Source organism: Protopterus annectens, chromosome 7.part0, assembly GCF_019279795.1.
Source record: "Protopterus annectens isolate FY-2018-M chromosome 7.part0, PAN1.0, whole genome shotgun sequence".
In the NCBI taxonomy this organism is placed as follows: Eukaryota; Metazoa; Chordata; order Ceratodontiformes; family Protopteridae; genus Protopterus; species Protopterus annectens.
This window is the reverse complement of record NC_056739.1, coordinates 1,140,134,980-1,140,151,293: the sequence shown is the minus strand read 5'-3', so window position 1 is coordinate 1,140,151,293 and position 16,314 is coordinate 1,140,134,980. Positions and strand designations below refer to the sequence as shown.

At 43.9% G+C, this 16,314-nt stretch overlaps 1 protein-coding gene across 1 annotated transcript in view; it reads left to right on the top strand.

The window, feature by feature from the left end:
* The window catches only part of BLM (BLM RecQ like helicase), a 1,689,823-nt gene that overhangs the window by 657,202 nt on the left and 1,016,307 nt on the right, over positions 1-16,314 (top strand). The window contains exon 15 of the mRNA XM_044077719.1: positions 7,530-7,636. Coding sequence (XP_043933654.1) covers positions 7,530-7,636 — 107 coding nt within the window. The remainder of the gene's footprint in view (positions 1-7,529; positions 7,637-16,314) is intronic.

Here is a 16,314-nt window from a genome sequence, read left to right as displayed (position 1 = left end):
CATGCATGGTTAAAAGAACATACGTTACCAGATCATGTTAAAGCTAAATTACTGGATGCACATTTACAGCAGGATGTTTTATTTGGAGTTAAGGCAGAAGAGGTATTAAAGAAAATGGAGGATAAGACAAAATCTATGCAAACAGTGAAGGATTTCTTACAGGTTCAGCCTCCTCGATTTAGTAGAAACTGGCCAACAAAGAATTGGTCCTTTCCAGTTAATGACAGACCTCAAAGGGGCAGATACAGATGGCCAAGAGGTAGAGGTCAACCACAAGGTCCTTACATGCCTCGACAATGGGGGTACATCAGGCCAGAAAGAAGGGGAAGACAGGCACAAACCATATAAAAAACAGCCCCAATGACTTCCCACTCCAGCTGCCAAACAACTCACTCTTGGCAGCCCCTTTGGGAGGAAAACTGGCACTTTTTTATCACAATTGGCATATGATCACCCAAGACAAATTCAAAAGGTTACAAGTTCCACTTTCACACTCTGCCAAGATTAAAAGGAATGCCAAATCTGCCACTAAATCAATGTGCAGAGGCCCAAAAACAAATTATGGCACTCATGAACATGGGAGCTATTCAAAAGTTACCACCACAGGAACAAGGGCAAGGATTTTACTCAAGACTCTTTCTGGTTCCCAGAAAAGACAAAGCCTGGATGCCCATTCTGGATCTTTCTTCTCTAAACACTTACCTGGATATTCCGAAATTCAAAATGTTGACATTACAGCAACTTCTTCCAATGCTGGGCAAGCAAGCTTGGCTCGTGACTTTGAACTTCAAGGAGGCATACCTGCATGTCCCTGTCAGACAAAACTGCAGAAGATACCTCAGGTTCTTAGCTGGTCCAATGCACCATCAATTCTCTGCACTGCCCTTTGGATTATCTACTGCGTCCAGGGTCTTCACAAAGTGCCTGGCACAAGTAATTGCATTTTGCAGACAGAAAGGAATTCAAATTTACCCATACCTGAACGACTGCCTGATTCAAGCAGAGAGCAAGAACATTCTTCTACAGCATCTGGCGTTTGTAAAAAAGTGAAGTTGCCTGGGGTACACAGTAAACGAAAAGAAATCAAAACTAGTGCCCTCACAAGAGATAATATTCCTGGGTGCCAGCTTGAACACAACGGCCCAGATGGCTTTTCTCACGCCAGACAAGCAAGGACAACTGACACAATACTTTCAATTGATGGCAACAAAGACCCAACTCCCTGCAAGAAAAATTCTGCAGGCCTTGGGTTTCATGGCATCTTGCATGCTACTAATTCCATATGCCAGACTGCATATGAGGAAGCTACAATGGTACCTAAAGAATGTATGGTCTCAACTCTGTCAAAGTTTGGTAACAGTTATACCACTAATACCTTGCCTTCAACAGGAGTTTTGATGGTGGGCTCAAGCTTGTCACCTCAACAAGGGACAGCCTTTCACTCAACCCACAGCCAGGCAAACACTGACAACAGATGCGTTGGATTACGCCTGGGGAGCACACATGGCAGGAAAATGTATTAAAGGCAAGTGGACCGTAGAACAAAGGCATCTTCACATCAGTCAAAAAGAGATGCTAGCTGTACAAAATGCCCTTATAGCTTTCAAGGACCTGTTGCATCCAGGACAACTACTACTAAAGACAGACAACACCACAGTTATGTGGTACATAAGCAAGGGGGCACTCACTCCTACCCCCTCTGCAGACAAGCCATGACCTTGTGGAACACAGCTATAAACTATCAAGTTCATCTACAAGCACAATTCCTGCCAGGAGAGAAAAACACACTGGCAGACGACTTGAGCAGAAATATCATGGATCCCCACAAATGGGAATTGAATCCTCAAATATTCAGAATGATAACAAAGAAATGGTGGAGCCCGGACATAGATCTGTTTGCCTCCCCAATGAATTGCCAGCTAAAGAAATTCTACACAAGGAGTTACCATCTGCATGCACGGAAAGTGGATGCCCTCTCATTCAGCTGGACAAACCTACAAGTATATGCTTTTCCACCACTGCCTCTTCTCCCAAAGGTACTCCTAAAAGCCAGGCAAGAAGAGCCAAAAATGATCCTGATTGCACCAGACTGGCCACGCCAGCCATGGTACCCAATCTTAAAAAACTTAGCACAAGGACCACCCTGGATTTTGCCTCAACCACATCTGCTGTCTCAACACAACAATCAGTTACTCCACAGCTAGCTAAAGACACTAAACCTAGCTGCATGGAAGATTCCCTAGCCATGCAAGCAATGCCTCTCTTCAAAGCAGTTATGGATGTCATTCTGGAGGCCAGAAGGCCTAGTACAAGGAAAGCCTACTCTGATAAATGGAAGAGATTCTGTGCCTGGAACCAGGCTCACAGCCTTGATCCTCTTGTGCCAAACATTCCTCCGATACTACAATATTTGACTGATGCTGGACAAAGGCCTCTCCTTTTCATCCATCAAGATCCATGCCTCTGCCATCTCTGCACATTACAACACGGATCCACCAATTTTCTCTAATCCTTTGCTAAAACAGTACCTCAGACGGGCTAAAAACATAAGACCGCCCCGTAGAGCACCTACTCCAACTTGGGACCTCAACTTTGTTTTGGAAAAATTAACTTTACCTCCTTTTGAACCAGCTAGCATGGCAGAATTAAAATACATTTCTTGGCAAACTGCTCTGCTCCTGGCAATAACTTCTGCAATAGAGTTTCAGAATTACAGGCACTAATGGCAGTGGAACCTTTCCTCATTTTCCACCAGGACAGGGTGTCCTTAAGAACTTAACCCTACGTTTATGCCTAAGGTGGTTTCAAGTGTGTCTCTAAACCAAACCATTCACTTGCCTACTTTTTATCCAAAACCACAGAATAAAGGGGAAAGACTACTGCATTCATTGGACATTCACAGGCAGTTACGCTTTTACTTGGACAAAACCAAAGCTTTCAGAAAATCTGAGCAATTATTGGTAGCATATGCTGCAGCAGCACAGGGAAAAGCTATTTCAAAACAGACTATTTCTAAATGGATAGGACATTGCATACGTTTCTGCTATACGCACCATGGAAAACCTGTGCCTAACAGCATTAGATCTCACTCCACCAGGGCAACAGCCACTACAACTGCCTACCTCAGAGGAGTACCTACCAAGGATATTTTGGAAGCAGCAACATGGAGTTCTGTGCATACCTTCACCAAGCATTACCATCTGCCTCTATACTCTAAATCCAGAGCTGGCTTCGCCTCTGCAGTGCTGCAGGGCCTTATAGCCACCCCTAATGCCTTATAGAACCAACCACCCTACCTCAGCTTTGGGATTCTACCCAAGTGTAATGACTGCAGCAGTGTAACACGATGAACATAGTACAGTTTTGTACCTACCATAAATGTAGATGTTCGAGTGTAGACACTGCTGCAGTCCAGGTTACCCTCCCTCCTTCCCCTCTTACTGACTAGTACGTTCCTAGTTCCTCTACCTTTTACTACCTATGGGGAGTATTTGCTGGTAGCTGAAAGTATGTTTGGATTTCTTATGTATGTTTTATTAGCAATTTGAATTGCCTACCTATTTGGGGGCTCCTGACATCTGGGGCAAGAAAAACTGAAGAAAATGGCGTTGGCTTCATCTTATATACCCCTGTCACACTGACGTCAGGGAGGAGGCGACAGCAACCGACACCGGACCAAGACTTTGGAACTCAGGCCGGCTGGGGAACTGCCTGACGGCAGGATAACCCAAGTGTAATGACTGCAGCAATGTCTACACTCGAACATCTACATTTATGGTAGGTACAAAACTGTACTTTCTTAGGTATTCATCAGTATGTGATATCTGGTCCTTCATGCACACGTTCATTAAACAATACACGTTGAATTCCATTTCTGTAGCTATGATGCCACCTTTGGAGTTCAGAAAGTTAGGGATTCTGACCCACATGTCAGACAGAGCAGACTAAGTGAATAGGATACAAAAGTTGTGTACGTAACATAATGCTAGATCATTTCATTCATGACCATCTGATTTGACAACCCTTTCTCCAGCCCTCTTCCTTGTGTTTCTTGTATTTGAAGGACATGAAAAACATCAAATTTCCGCTTTATACACAAGTTGTTGTAATTGCATGTCTTTATACATAGATACAATGTGGGTGTGATATTCCTAGGTCTTACTGCAAGATGAGAAGGAAAAGTTTGAAGGCATTCGAGGTTGGAGCACTAATGTTGCCGAGTTGGATCTGACTGGCATCTTGTGGGACCCACAAGTTGTATCATATGGATATGAATGAATGGATCTAGCATTATGATAAGCACATAACTTTCATTTTTCTAAAGTACAATGTTATACTGTCCTTGTACATTTCTAATGAAATGGCAGGTTTACATTAGGTTTTATCAGTTTACATGGGTTGCTTTACAGTTTGGCTGCATGAAATTGATTCTTAAAGATTTAAAACTGAATTTCCTTGGGGGGGGGGGTTCAAATGGAAGTGTAAAAAAAGAAAAAATAGGTTATTACAGAGATAGGCCTGGAGAGCAGGAGAATACAGGATTAAAAGATTTAAATGGCAAAGGAAAACAGTTTTGACTGTAAGCATTGTTGGGGCTTTAATCCTTTGAAAGAGTTTATCCATTGTTTCAAATGCATTTATAAGCAACTTCCTTGAAGAGGTTTCAGAAAGGGATTTCTTTAAACTTGATAAGAGTATAGTTTATTCCAGAGAGCAGAGCCAATTCGTGTGAAGGCATTTGCACCAGTCACTTTTTTAAATTTGTACAGTTGAGTAATAAGTCCTGGGAATTTCTAGAGGCTGGGACTGTTTTCAGTTTTCTTCTTTGAGGGCATCAGCAGCCTTCATTTATAATTTTATATAGTAAGGTCTATAGACTATAAGTGGGTAGCCATTTAGGTCATTTAGAAGGTTGCAGTGGTGCACATTTGTGTTAGCAAGTTTATGTAAATATGTAGTGCACTATATAGAATGTTAATGCCCATTTGTAAAATCATTGTGATGTCTTGTTGGCTACATTTCAGTTTAAATGTTGTACAGTTTAGAGAACTGTTGTAATATCACAAGATTTAAACAAGTCTTTGACATAGTATAATAAAGGGGTTGGCATATATTCTTTTGAATTATGAAAACTATGCAGTTTCTTCAGTGTTTTGAACTTGTCATTAGGGTTTCCCATATATGGAGATTTAATGAGTAAGCAGGGTGAACATTCCAAGTGTATCAAGTTGGAATCTGTTAAAACTGTGATAGTATATAAACATATATCAGTCTCTGGCTAGGTATAATACATGTGTGTGTCAAGTTTGCTTTGCATTTAGAACCCAGCCCAAATGTTAAGGAGCCAGCTCAGGTATAAATCCAGGTACTGAATGTTTAGTATTTCCTTGTCCATTATAGTATCAGACCCTTTAATTCACTTAGTTCTGTTTACAGCACTTGATCATTCGGAGGGAAATGTTCTGAATGTATTGTTCTGGCTGTTCTGTAGGGGAAACTCCAGATCTCTCAAGTAGGTTATATTTTGGAATATGCCATACTGCTTTTGGTTGCATTTGTAAGCTGGTGCCGAGGATTTTTTGATCACATTGTGTGTGTATCTTCAGGGTATCAGTTTAATGTGTTGCTTACATTCAGAAATCCGTATGTTAATGTGTCAACCATGTCTAATTATCCTGAATACTCAACTCAAGATTCATACTCTTCTTTACTTATCTCATTGCTCAGAATAAGTCTAGCAGAGTATTTTCATCCAGATAACCCAAGCATTTACGTAAGGAAGACATGTTATTGCATTGTGTTGTGTTGCTTAGTTTAGTACCTTACTTGCGCATAAAACAAAGTAAATATGAAATCCCATTGCTTTCAACTGGGATTGTTAGAAAAGTAAAGTGTCAAAAGAATACCATCTGTCATGACAGTTGAAAGTTATATGTTTTGCTACAATAAATATGGAAAAACCTTGATATCAGTGCAAAAAATCAGGCAACCAGAGCTATCTCAAGCTTAAGACGTTATAATAAGATATATTTTAAAGATCTTATTATTCACATATATATATATCTGTGTGGTCTGGGTTCCAGGTAGTTGGTCCTGTGCTTCTGTTCACTGTCTGTTGTCATCAGGTAAGGGTCCATCTACTGGTTTCCAGAACCAGGCTTGAAATGCGTGTCAGATGTTACTTTGTCTATTTGACCACAATTTTGTGAAATCAAGTAGTTTCTGTGATTAGTGAGTCCATGGCTGTCTGAGGAGATTTTGTCATAATCTTTTCAGGAGGGATTAATACGAGTCCTAGAAATATCTATGTACTGTTATATTATAATCACATTTTGCTTCACTGTTTGGTGATTTTGCTTATGCTGCTGTGATTGTTTTGCTTTAACATTTGTGTTGTTTATTACATTTGTTCATTGATTAGGCCTTTTAAGCATTTTAAATGAAATTGAAATGGCTAAGTGTATCCTTTACTTGACATCTGTGGCATTGCAGTTTGTCTAGACTTTCATCATCAGTGCCTATAGACTAGATAATAGTCTTCAGGATGGAGCATAGTTTGGCTTGTCTGTGAATGCAGGGTTTTGTAGACTGTTTTTCTCCCTTTTGAAATGTCTGAGTTTGTCTTGAGACAAACAATTTTTAAATAGGGCTGCAGTCAGTTACTCAAAATGACAATGATTTTATTACAGCTATAGATGCTTAATTGCTTGAGGTGGCATTTGCTCATGAAGAATTACTTGATCCATATAGAGAGTGCAAACACTACAGTATTGTTGAATTAGCTAAGAAGCATTGGAAACATGAACCACAAAGCTTTATAGATATTTGTGCAACAGGTGCATGGTACACAGTACATACATTTGTTTCTCATTACAAACTTACCTTGGAATCAAGATCTAGAGCTGCAATTTTGGCTCTGCCATTCCTCCAGACTGTTGTTTCTTAGTTCCACACACGGATTTTCTAGCTGGGATTCTGTCACGTGTTCCGAAAGATGGAAAATAATACTGGATACAAAAGTTATATATTTACATAACGATAGATCCATGTTTTCCATTCATCTCAAGTGCCCCACCCTCCATGCCCTTTCAAATTGCCACTCTTGTTGCTTCTACTGGACCATGCACCTTCCTAGAGCCTTTTTGGTTGCAAACATGTCTGGCTACTGTATATAGTTAGTCCTTTGTCCAGTAAGTAGTATTTTGCTCGTATCGTAGTTGGTAATATATTTAGAAGGCAAACTATATCTTAAGGGCAGATTGGTTGATAGTGCTTTGTTGGAGATGGGAGAAGCTTGAGCCTTGGAGAAACAGTCTAAGTAGCTGGCCTCTTATTCGATAAGATCTGTTAACTGGTGTGAAGAAAGCAGCATGGATCTAGCAGTGTGATAATTGCATAACTTTAATTTACACTGCCATCACAACAGTGGGTGGCTCACTACATCCTATTTTGATGACAGTCTCAGTGTTTTTTTTTTTGCTTTTGTGCTTAAATTTTGTTGGTTTAACCTTTACTTTTTTTTCTTTTAGGTTTAGCATGAGTTTTAATCGACACAACTTGAAATATGAAGTATTATCCAAAAAACCAAAGAAGATTGCTGAAGACTGCTTGGAATGGATTATGAAACATTACCCACGTAAAATACCTTGTTTTAATGTATATTGTTGACAACAGATGCTTTTTATAGCTATGCATTTTATATTTTAGTATTGCACAAGTTATTTTCATTTAATGTTTTAACAGTATTGACGGCTGTTTATACTGGATTCTGGTATCTGGTTTGTCACATATTTTAGATACTAGAATTATACAGGCTTATTCATTAATATTATATTTATGCCAAACTTTACCATGTCTGTCAGAGTCCTTGTGATCTTAAAAACTGAGTACGGAGATATAACGCAGAGAACATTACTGCTGCAGTAGCCAAAGCTATATGGGGCATATCCTGCCAAGGACTGGATAACTGGACAGCTTCCAAAATTTTAGGGCACCTTTTATAAGCCACAACCACTGAACAGCTTGAGGAAAGTGGTATAAATTCAGTGGGTAGGGCATCAAAGCTTTAGAACATACTTGCTGAAGTATGTTCTTCCCTGCAAGCTTTAGGTGATCAGTCAGCAAGCACTTCATGGCTGGGCAGATGAGGTACCCTTTGAGGGTCAGTATTCTATTTTAACAATTTTTGTGAGTAAATGTGTATCCTTTCTGTGAAAATTTGTTGCTAGAGTTTGTGTTGACTGTCACTAAAAATGTTTGCATCAGAACTGAAGAGGAGGGAGGTTGTTCTGGTGGCTTTAGTCTTCAACACCAGCATCCTCTTACCTCTGCTTTCCATTTAGTGACTCTGTTGTGGCCATAATGTATTCTTTGGAGCGCTCATCAGTTTCTCTGTCTCTTTGATGCTTCTGCTCCTCTGAAAGCTGGTAAGGTCCGAGAGCAAGCATGTCCTCTGGCTATTTGACTGTCCTCTTGGGCAAGGGGAAACCACTCTTCAACATTGAAGGAAGGAGCAGATGTTCCTTCGCAAAGCTACTGCAATGAGCTTGACTGCTTTTTGGGGTGCTTTCTTCTAGGGATCACTCGCGAAAGGCAATAACATTTCACTTGCATCACTTAGGGCAGACTGAAAGGATTGGCTGGGGTTTGCTTGAATGTTTATTTAAAGCATTTTGGTGTTTACATATAGGGTTTCCCTTTATTTAATAAGGAAAATATTTGCTGCTCTCTGATTCTCAGTCTGGGGGACAGGAATTATTTCATATTCTTACTCCACAGAATGGGGAATCTGACTGTTTTCCTTCATATTCCTAACCTGGAGAGGTTATTTTTTTCATAACTTTGCCAGACTGAAATTAATTATTTCAGTGCAAACAAAACAAAAATCCTGAATCCCAGCAAATATATTGTATTATGTGGATAGGAGGAAAAGTCACACTGAGTCCTTACTGTAGTTTAGCGCTTTCGACCTTTTATTGGTATAAAGAACTTCATCAGAACTGATGAAGTTCTTTATACCAATAAAAGGACGAAAGCGCTAAACTACAGTTTGGACTCAGTGTGACTTTTCTTCCTATCCAAAGTTCTTTATACCAATAAAAGGACGAAAGCGCTAAACTACAGTTCGGACTCAGTGTGACTTTTCTTCCTATCCACAGAAGTTTATTTTTCATTAGTAAGTTTCTTCAGTTTAGTTTTAGTTCGGTTATTTGGATTGTATTGTATTATGGTCTGTTTTTCCTCAACCAGTAGCTGTTCTTCCTGGTTTTACAGCCTTGGAGGATGCTTTCCTGGCAGTCAGCCACCTTCCCCAAGAAAGTCTGATAAATTATATAAGTTTTCACAGACCCATACATTTTTTTTTTTTCAAATTCTAGATCAACCTCTGCGGTGATTTCTTTGGACAAGATTCTTATGCCAAGCATTTTATGACAGTAAACTATTTTCCTTCTGACAAATGTGGGAAAGCATTTGATAGGTGTGGAAAGAAAGTTTATTTAGCCCTTTAGAATAGTGATTTGTAATACTCTCATCTGAATTTCTGCGGCTTTCGTTGATAATATGAGAAGGTAAATTGACGACCTCCCTTTTTCAGCACATCTCTGAATTCTTTAATATCCGCTTTGTCGTACGTCACCAAATGTTCTCTAAAACATTCTTACAAGGTTGATGATGCTGTTTCTAGAGGTGAGTGATAAGATTTGCATGGCTACATCCTCAGAATTTACCAGAGGATGTCAAAGATGAGATCCAGAATGCTTCCCTTGATTAAGAGGTGCTTGGCCCGTCCTCTACTGAGGTCCTTAAAAGATTTGACGAAAGGAGAAATGCAATTCGGAGGTTATGCTATATGCCAAAATACGGAATCGGCTTTCCTTCCATTTCAGGTTCCATTTATAAGAAACAATCCCAGCATGGCACAGGCAAGCAAAATTTCAGAAGGCAATGGCAGGGAGGTTCAAAAAAGAAGGGAGGGTCCTCCCAAAATAAAGGTCAGTCTAAGAAAACTGACTTACATGCCTCTTCTTGTTTCACCCCTCCCCCCTCTGGCAGTCCGGTAAAGCGTAATAAAAGTTTAGGGTTTCAGTTCTCCCTGTGGTACTAGATAACTTCAGACACTTAGGTTATGAGAATCATTCAGAAAGGTTACAACTGGCAGTGGAGATTTCCCACCTTTTCAAGGGTAGTCCTTTTCATCCATCTAATCAAATGTGCCTGCTTCCTTTTATCATAGATCAGCCTGTTCCCCAAGATTAAATAGGGCAAGGATTTTATTCAAGAATCTTTATGGTGCCAGAAAAAAAAAGTTCCTGGAGACCTGCCCTAGACCTTTCTTTTCCAAACATTCACACAAAAAAAAAAAAAAAAATTCTGTCTACAAATCATCATTGCCTTGCATTCACCCTCTCAGTTTTCTAATTAACTCCAGATGTAATGTGATCCTATTTCCCCTACATTCATTACTGATGGGTTCGGAGCCGAGAATCGGCTCCGACTCGGCCACTATAACTAGCACAAAGTCTCTCATTGGCTGGGCTAACCCTGTATCCCAGGATGCATCGCACCCAAACCCCCAGATCTCGTTTGCCGCTCCTAGAGTAACAACATGGTCTTGACTTGGCTGTAGCCAAGTACCCTTTTCTTTGTCTTTTCAATTATAGAACTTCGAGTATTATTATATCAAAAGCTATTCTAATAGCTACGTTGTCTATTGTATCCTTGGTTGTGTCTGATTGTGTTTGTGGTTGGTAATCCTTCTGTTTGGTGGGCTAGGCCCATTTGAGTTAGAGGGCCTTTGCCCTATCTTGAGTGGTTGTGGTACGGGCATTTAAGTTAGAGCCCCCTCCCCTCCCTACCTTGTGTTGCGAGTGTGCTTGTGATTGTCTTTTTTGAATATTTTTGCTGCTTGTCGATTGTTCCTTATGTTGGGCAAGGAACCTAAAGAACATAAGCCATCTGGCTTTAAGAAATGCGCTAAATGTGCTTACAAAATGTCGCTAACTGACGGACACGCCAACTGTGTATATTGTCTCGGTGCCATACACTTGCAGGAATCCTGCAGTGTGTGTCATGCTTTCTCTGCCAGGGTGTTACAGGAGAGAAAAAATAAACTTATCCTCAAGGGTTTGATTAAACCCTCCTTTGAGGAAACTTTGGCATCCTCTCCTCCCTCTGAGAAACCCAGATCAAAATCAAAAATGAAGTCTCCGGCTCCATCTACTTCTTCGGAGCCTCCGGAGAAAAGATCTAAGACTACTACTCCTTCCTCGGCTCCACTGGTCTCGGAGCCGCAGGAAGCTCCATCCAAGGCTATGTCTCCTTCCTCGGCTCCACTGGCCTTGGAGCCGCAGGAAGTATTGTCTATTGCGGGGTCGGCTTCTTCCACTCTACGGTCCTCGGCGCCAAAGGAGGTTGCGGTAGTTCTCGAGCCTACTTCGACTCCGATCCTTTTGGAGCCGATTCGGAGCCGTTCTCCTACCTTTATCTCGGCTCCAACTGAGAAGGTTTCTCGGCCCCCGTCTGTCTCCTCCAAGTCCTCCAGGCTCTCTGATTCGGATGTCGATAGGGTGGTCCAGAGGCTCCTCCAGTCGCCAGTGCTAACTAAATTATTTTTGGCTCCAGCCCAATCGGCTCCGGAGCCAGCTACTATATCGGTTCCGTTTCTTCCTCCTCCGACAACCTCGGTGTCGTCTGAGCTGGAGTCTGCCAAATCAAGTGAAGTCCCTGGGTCGGCTCCGAAACCTCCCGCGAGTCTTTCAGATCCGACATCGGCTCCAACCTTTTCCATTCCGTCTACAGGTTTCGGTACTCTGGTGTCCTCAGTTGGACCCGAGGGGGATACATCGGGGCTTCAGACTGCGGCTCCGAGTCTCCCCCTTGGTGCTTTGGCTAGGGGTACCCCGACTCCGGTCATGGTCTCTGAGGCGGGTCTTTCGTCCGATTCTGGTGGACCTGCCTTCGAGGCTATGAGGAGCGCGCTGGCCAAGTCCATCGTGACTTCACCTGAATCAGCAACTCCTTCCCTAGACGCTGCGACTAGAGCTTCTGGTGACCCCCTATCTCTGGACAGCGGGGCTCCCGGGCCTAAGGATACCTCCATGTGTGGTCCCCTACTTTCTGAGGGCCCTTCAGAGTCTGTCCCTGAAGAGCCTCCCAGGAAGAAGTTGTGTAAGAGGAAGCACGTAGACTCCCCAGATGAGTCTGTCACCTCGGACACCGACCTCGGTGATGCAGAAGGGTCCCTGAAGTCATCCTCGGATGATGTCTCGTTCTCTGATATCCTGGAGATCTTGAGACAGTGGGGCGACTGGCCTTCCAAAAACCCTTCTGAGGAGTCTGTCTTCCTCAAGGCCTTCGCAGCCCAGCCTTCCGCCTCCTGGGTGTCTCCACCCTTTGATGAATTATTGGATCTTATTTGTCGAAGGGTGTGGGAACACCCTGACTCTGTGGAGCCATTTCCTAGCCGCCCCAATAAGTTTTATCTGCACTGCCTGGAAAAGAATTTCTGACCAAGGGAGTACCTGTGGATGCCATGGTGGTGGCGTCCGCCACCCAGCAGGACGTGGCGGAGGCTTCTACCTCCATCCATCCTCCTAATAAGGAGTCTAGGAGTATGGATAGGTATGGGAAGCGTACCCTGTCTTCAGCGACCTTTACCTTGCAGTCGCTGAATTACTTGTGTCATTTTACACTGCTCCAAAGGGATCTCATAAAGGAGTTGGGAGATAACCTGTCGGGTAATCTGCCTGAGGCGTTGGCCCAGTCTGTTAACGCCCAGCTGTCTACCCTTTCTTCCATCGTCAACTCGTCCATGAGGCTCATATCTTATGCAGCCGAAGGGGTGGGTAGAGCAGCGAGTTCGGGCGTAGCCCTTAGGAGGCAAGCTTGGATGCGCTTGTGTCATTTTGCAGAGGCTTTCAAGTCTTCTTTCACGGATGCTCCATTCGATGGGTCCTCCCTTTTTGGACCCAAAGTGAAAGACACCCTTACTAGATGTGAGCAGGAGGTTAAGACTTTGTCTGCCGTTGGGGCCAGTTTTTCACTTCCCTCTAGGCCTTATCCCAAGGATCAGAGGGGAGGGAAAATGTGGTTCAGAAAATCTCAAAAGTCTTCCCCTGCCCATCAAAGTGCCCCCCCCCCTCCAGGGGCAGAGGAGGGGGGAATTTTAATGGAAGACATCGCCCTAGAGGCGGTGGAGGCCACCGCAATACAGGAGACCGCAATTCCTTTTGTGGTTCCTCCTACCAACGTCCTGAGGGATTACCCGACTGTGCGTCTCCAGAGCCAGTCGGGGGTCGTTTTTCGGAGCATCTTCAGGCCTGGGAGTCTATCACTCAGGATCGATGGGTGCTTCGTATCATCACCGGAGGTTACACCATTCCCCTTTTTCGTCCCCGTTCCCCCCCCCCCCTGTCAAGGAAAATCCCGGACGTTCCACCCAGTCAACGGGATCAGGCAGCAATAGAGGTTTCAAAGCTGCTAGAAAAAGGAGTCCTCCAACCAGTCCCCGCAGACCAGATTGGATTAGGAACTTACTAAAAAGAACAGGGGACTTGGGACCCATTCTGGATCTCAGCTGTCTAAACCGCTTTGTAAAGAAGTCCAAGTTCCGAATGGTCACTTTGCAATCCATTTTTCCCATTGCTGGAAAAAGGAGTGTGGATGTGCTCCTTCGACCTCAAGGATGCCTATTATCACATCAAGATAAACAAGGCTTCCAGGAATCATTTACACTTCTGGCTGGGAGCCAGTCATTTTCAATTTCAGGCCCTGCCCTTTGGTCTCACCACAGCCCCCAGGGTGCTCACCAAGTGTCTGGCAGTGGTGACAGCTCATCTGAGACGTCTAGGATTCCAGGTGTTTCCTTATCTAGACGACTGGCTCCTCACCGCCCCCACCAGGCATCTACTTGTTCAAGCCACGAGAGCTACTGTCAAATTGGGCCATCTTCTAGGGATTTCATTCGATTGGGCAAAGTCTGTATTGCTGCCATCACAACGTGTTACCTTTATCAGCGCAGAGCTAGACTCTGTAGGGATGAGAGCCTTTCTGCCAACAGAGAGAATAAAAGTGTTACAGGCCCAAGTCCTGGCTTTACTACCCCGCAGAAAAGCCCAAGCCAGGAGAGTTCTTCAGTTGTTTGGATCAATGGCGGCTACCATTCTCTAGTTCCGCTGGCCAGGTTACACATGTGAATACTTCAGTGGCTCCTTTCAGTGCAGTGGTCATATCAGGAACGCCCCTTGTCCCATCCGATCCTCATCACGGAGAGATGCCGGCAAGATCTGCATTGGTGGCTTCTCTCCTCCAATCTGGACCAAGGGAGACCCTTGAGCCCCCCGTCCCCTATTGCCACAGTAATCATGGATGCCTCCCAGATAGGGTGGGGGGGCATTATCTGGGCGAGACGGTCCAAGGTACGTGGCAAGACCATGAGGTTCACTTGCATATCAATGTTCTAGAGATGAGAGCGGTGCTTCTAGCGTTGCAGGCACTTTACAGCTCTCTTCCCAAGGGAACTATTGAGATTCTTTCCGACAATATGTCTGTTGTCTGGTATCTGAACAAGCAGGGAGGAACCAAGTCAATACCCCCTTTGCAGAGAGGCCATGAGAGTGTGGAATTGGGCGATTGCTTCCCAGCGCTTTCTAGTGGCAACGCACATTCCGGGGAAGTCCAGTGTGATAGCAGACAGGCTGAGCAGAGCTATTCTGATGCCTCACGAGTAGTCCCTGAACGACTGGCTGCGCAGATCTTCTCCAAGTGGGGTCTTCCCTGCTGCGACCTCTTTGCCAGTCCCCGGAATGCAAAGTGCAGCAGTTTTTTTCACTCTGATCCCCCCACAGGGGGAATCTCCCAGGGATGCTCTAGTCCTCAATTGGCCCTCTGGTCTGCTCTACACCTTCCCGCCAGTCCCTCTGCTACCCAGAGTGATTCAGAAGGCCTCCTGCTTGGGAAGCAAAATGATTTTGATCGCACCACACTGGCCCCGTCAAGTTTGGTTCCCCTTCCTTCGGAAGTATGCGGTGGATGGCCCTTGGATTCTGGACCCAGCTCCAGACCTATTGACTCATCAGTCAAGACAGCGCCACCCATCCCTACGAACACTCAAGCTCGCTGCTTGGCTCCTCCACTTCCGACCTTAGTCAGACAGCATATTTTTACCCCGGAAGTAGTTCATATTCTGTCTTCCTCCCACAAGTCTTCTACTAGGAAAATATACTCTAGTAAATGGAAGAGATTTGCAATTTGGGCTCAGCAACGTGATCTGGACCCCCTTACAGCACCGGTATCCGCGGTGTTAGATTTCTTAGCTACACTCTTTAGACAAGGTTCGGCTGCTTCCACCATAAAGGTCCAGTTGGCAGCAATCTCCAAATATCATGTTGCACATGAGCCTTCCCTTATGGGCCATAAGCTGTGTAAAGCCTTTCTGAAAGGAGCCTGGCTGCTGCGCCCTCTGGTTTCGCAGCCCATTTTGCCATGGGATTTAGATGTGCTCAGAGCTTTGACGTCCTCTCCCTTTGAGCCGGCAGCCTCCTGCGAATTGAAATTTCTGTCATGGAAAACTGCATTCTTGGTAGCCATAATTTCAGCCAGAAGAGTATCGGAGCTTCAAGCTCTTTCTGCTAAACCTCCTTATTTAATTTTTCATAAGGACAGAGTATCGCTGCGACTTGATCCTTCCTTTCTCCCTAAGGTCTCTTCTGATCTTTGTCTCCACCAGTCTATTGAGCTTCCGGTCTCTTTCCCAAGGTTCTCCAACAAAGCAGAATACAAATTGCACCAGTTGGATGTGCATAGACAACTGAGGTTTTATTTAAATAGGACTCACCAGGAGAGAGAATCAGATCAGTTGTTTGTGTCTTTTTCGGACAATAGAATGGGCAGATCATAGCTAAGTGGATTAGAGACTGCATCTCATTTATTTATGCATTAGCAGATAAGGATCTTCCCTTTCCAGTTAGGGCGCATTCTACCAGGGCTATGTCAACTTCAGTGGCCTTTCATGCTGGATTATCCATAGATGAGATGTGCAGCGGCTACTTGGACTTCTCCACATACCTTTATTTCTCATTACAAACTGGACGTGGCCTCTAGAGCTCGGGCTTCCTTTGGTTCCACAGTGCTCAGGAGTGTTTTCCAGTGAGCCTCCCGGGATGTAGGTGCTAGGGACGCTGTCCCGTCAGTAATGAATGTAGGCGAGATAGGATCACATTACATCTTTTAGTTATGTACTTACCATAACAATAGATGTATGTGATCCATCTCGCCTACATTCTTACGTACCCGCCCTCCTTTCCCCCTATCTGT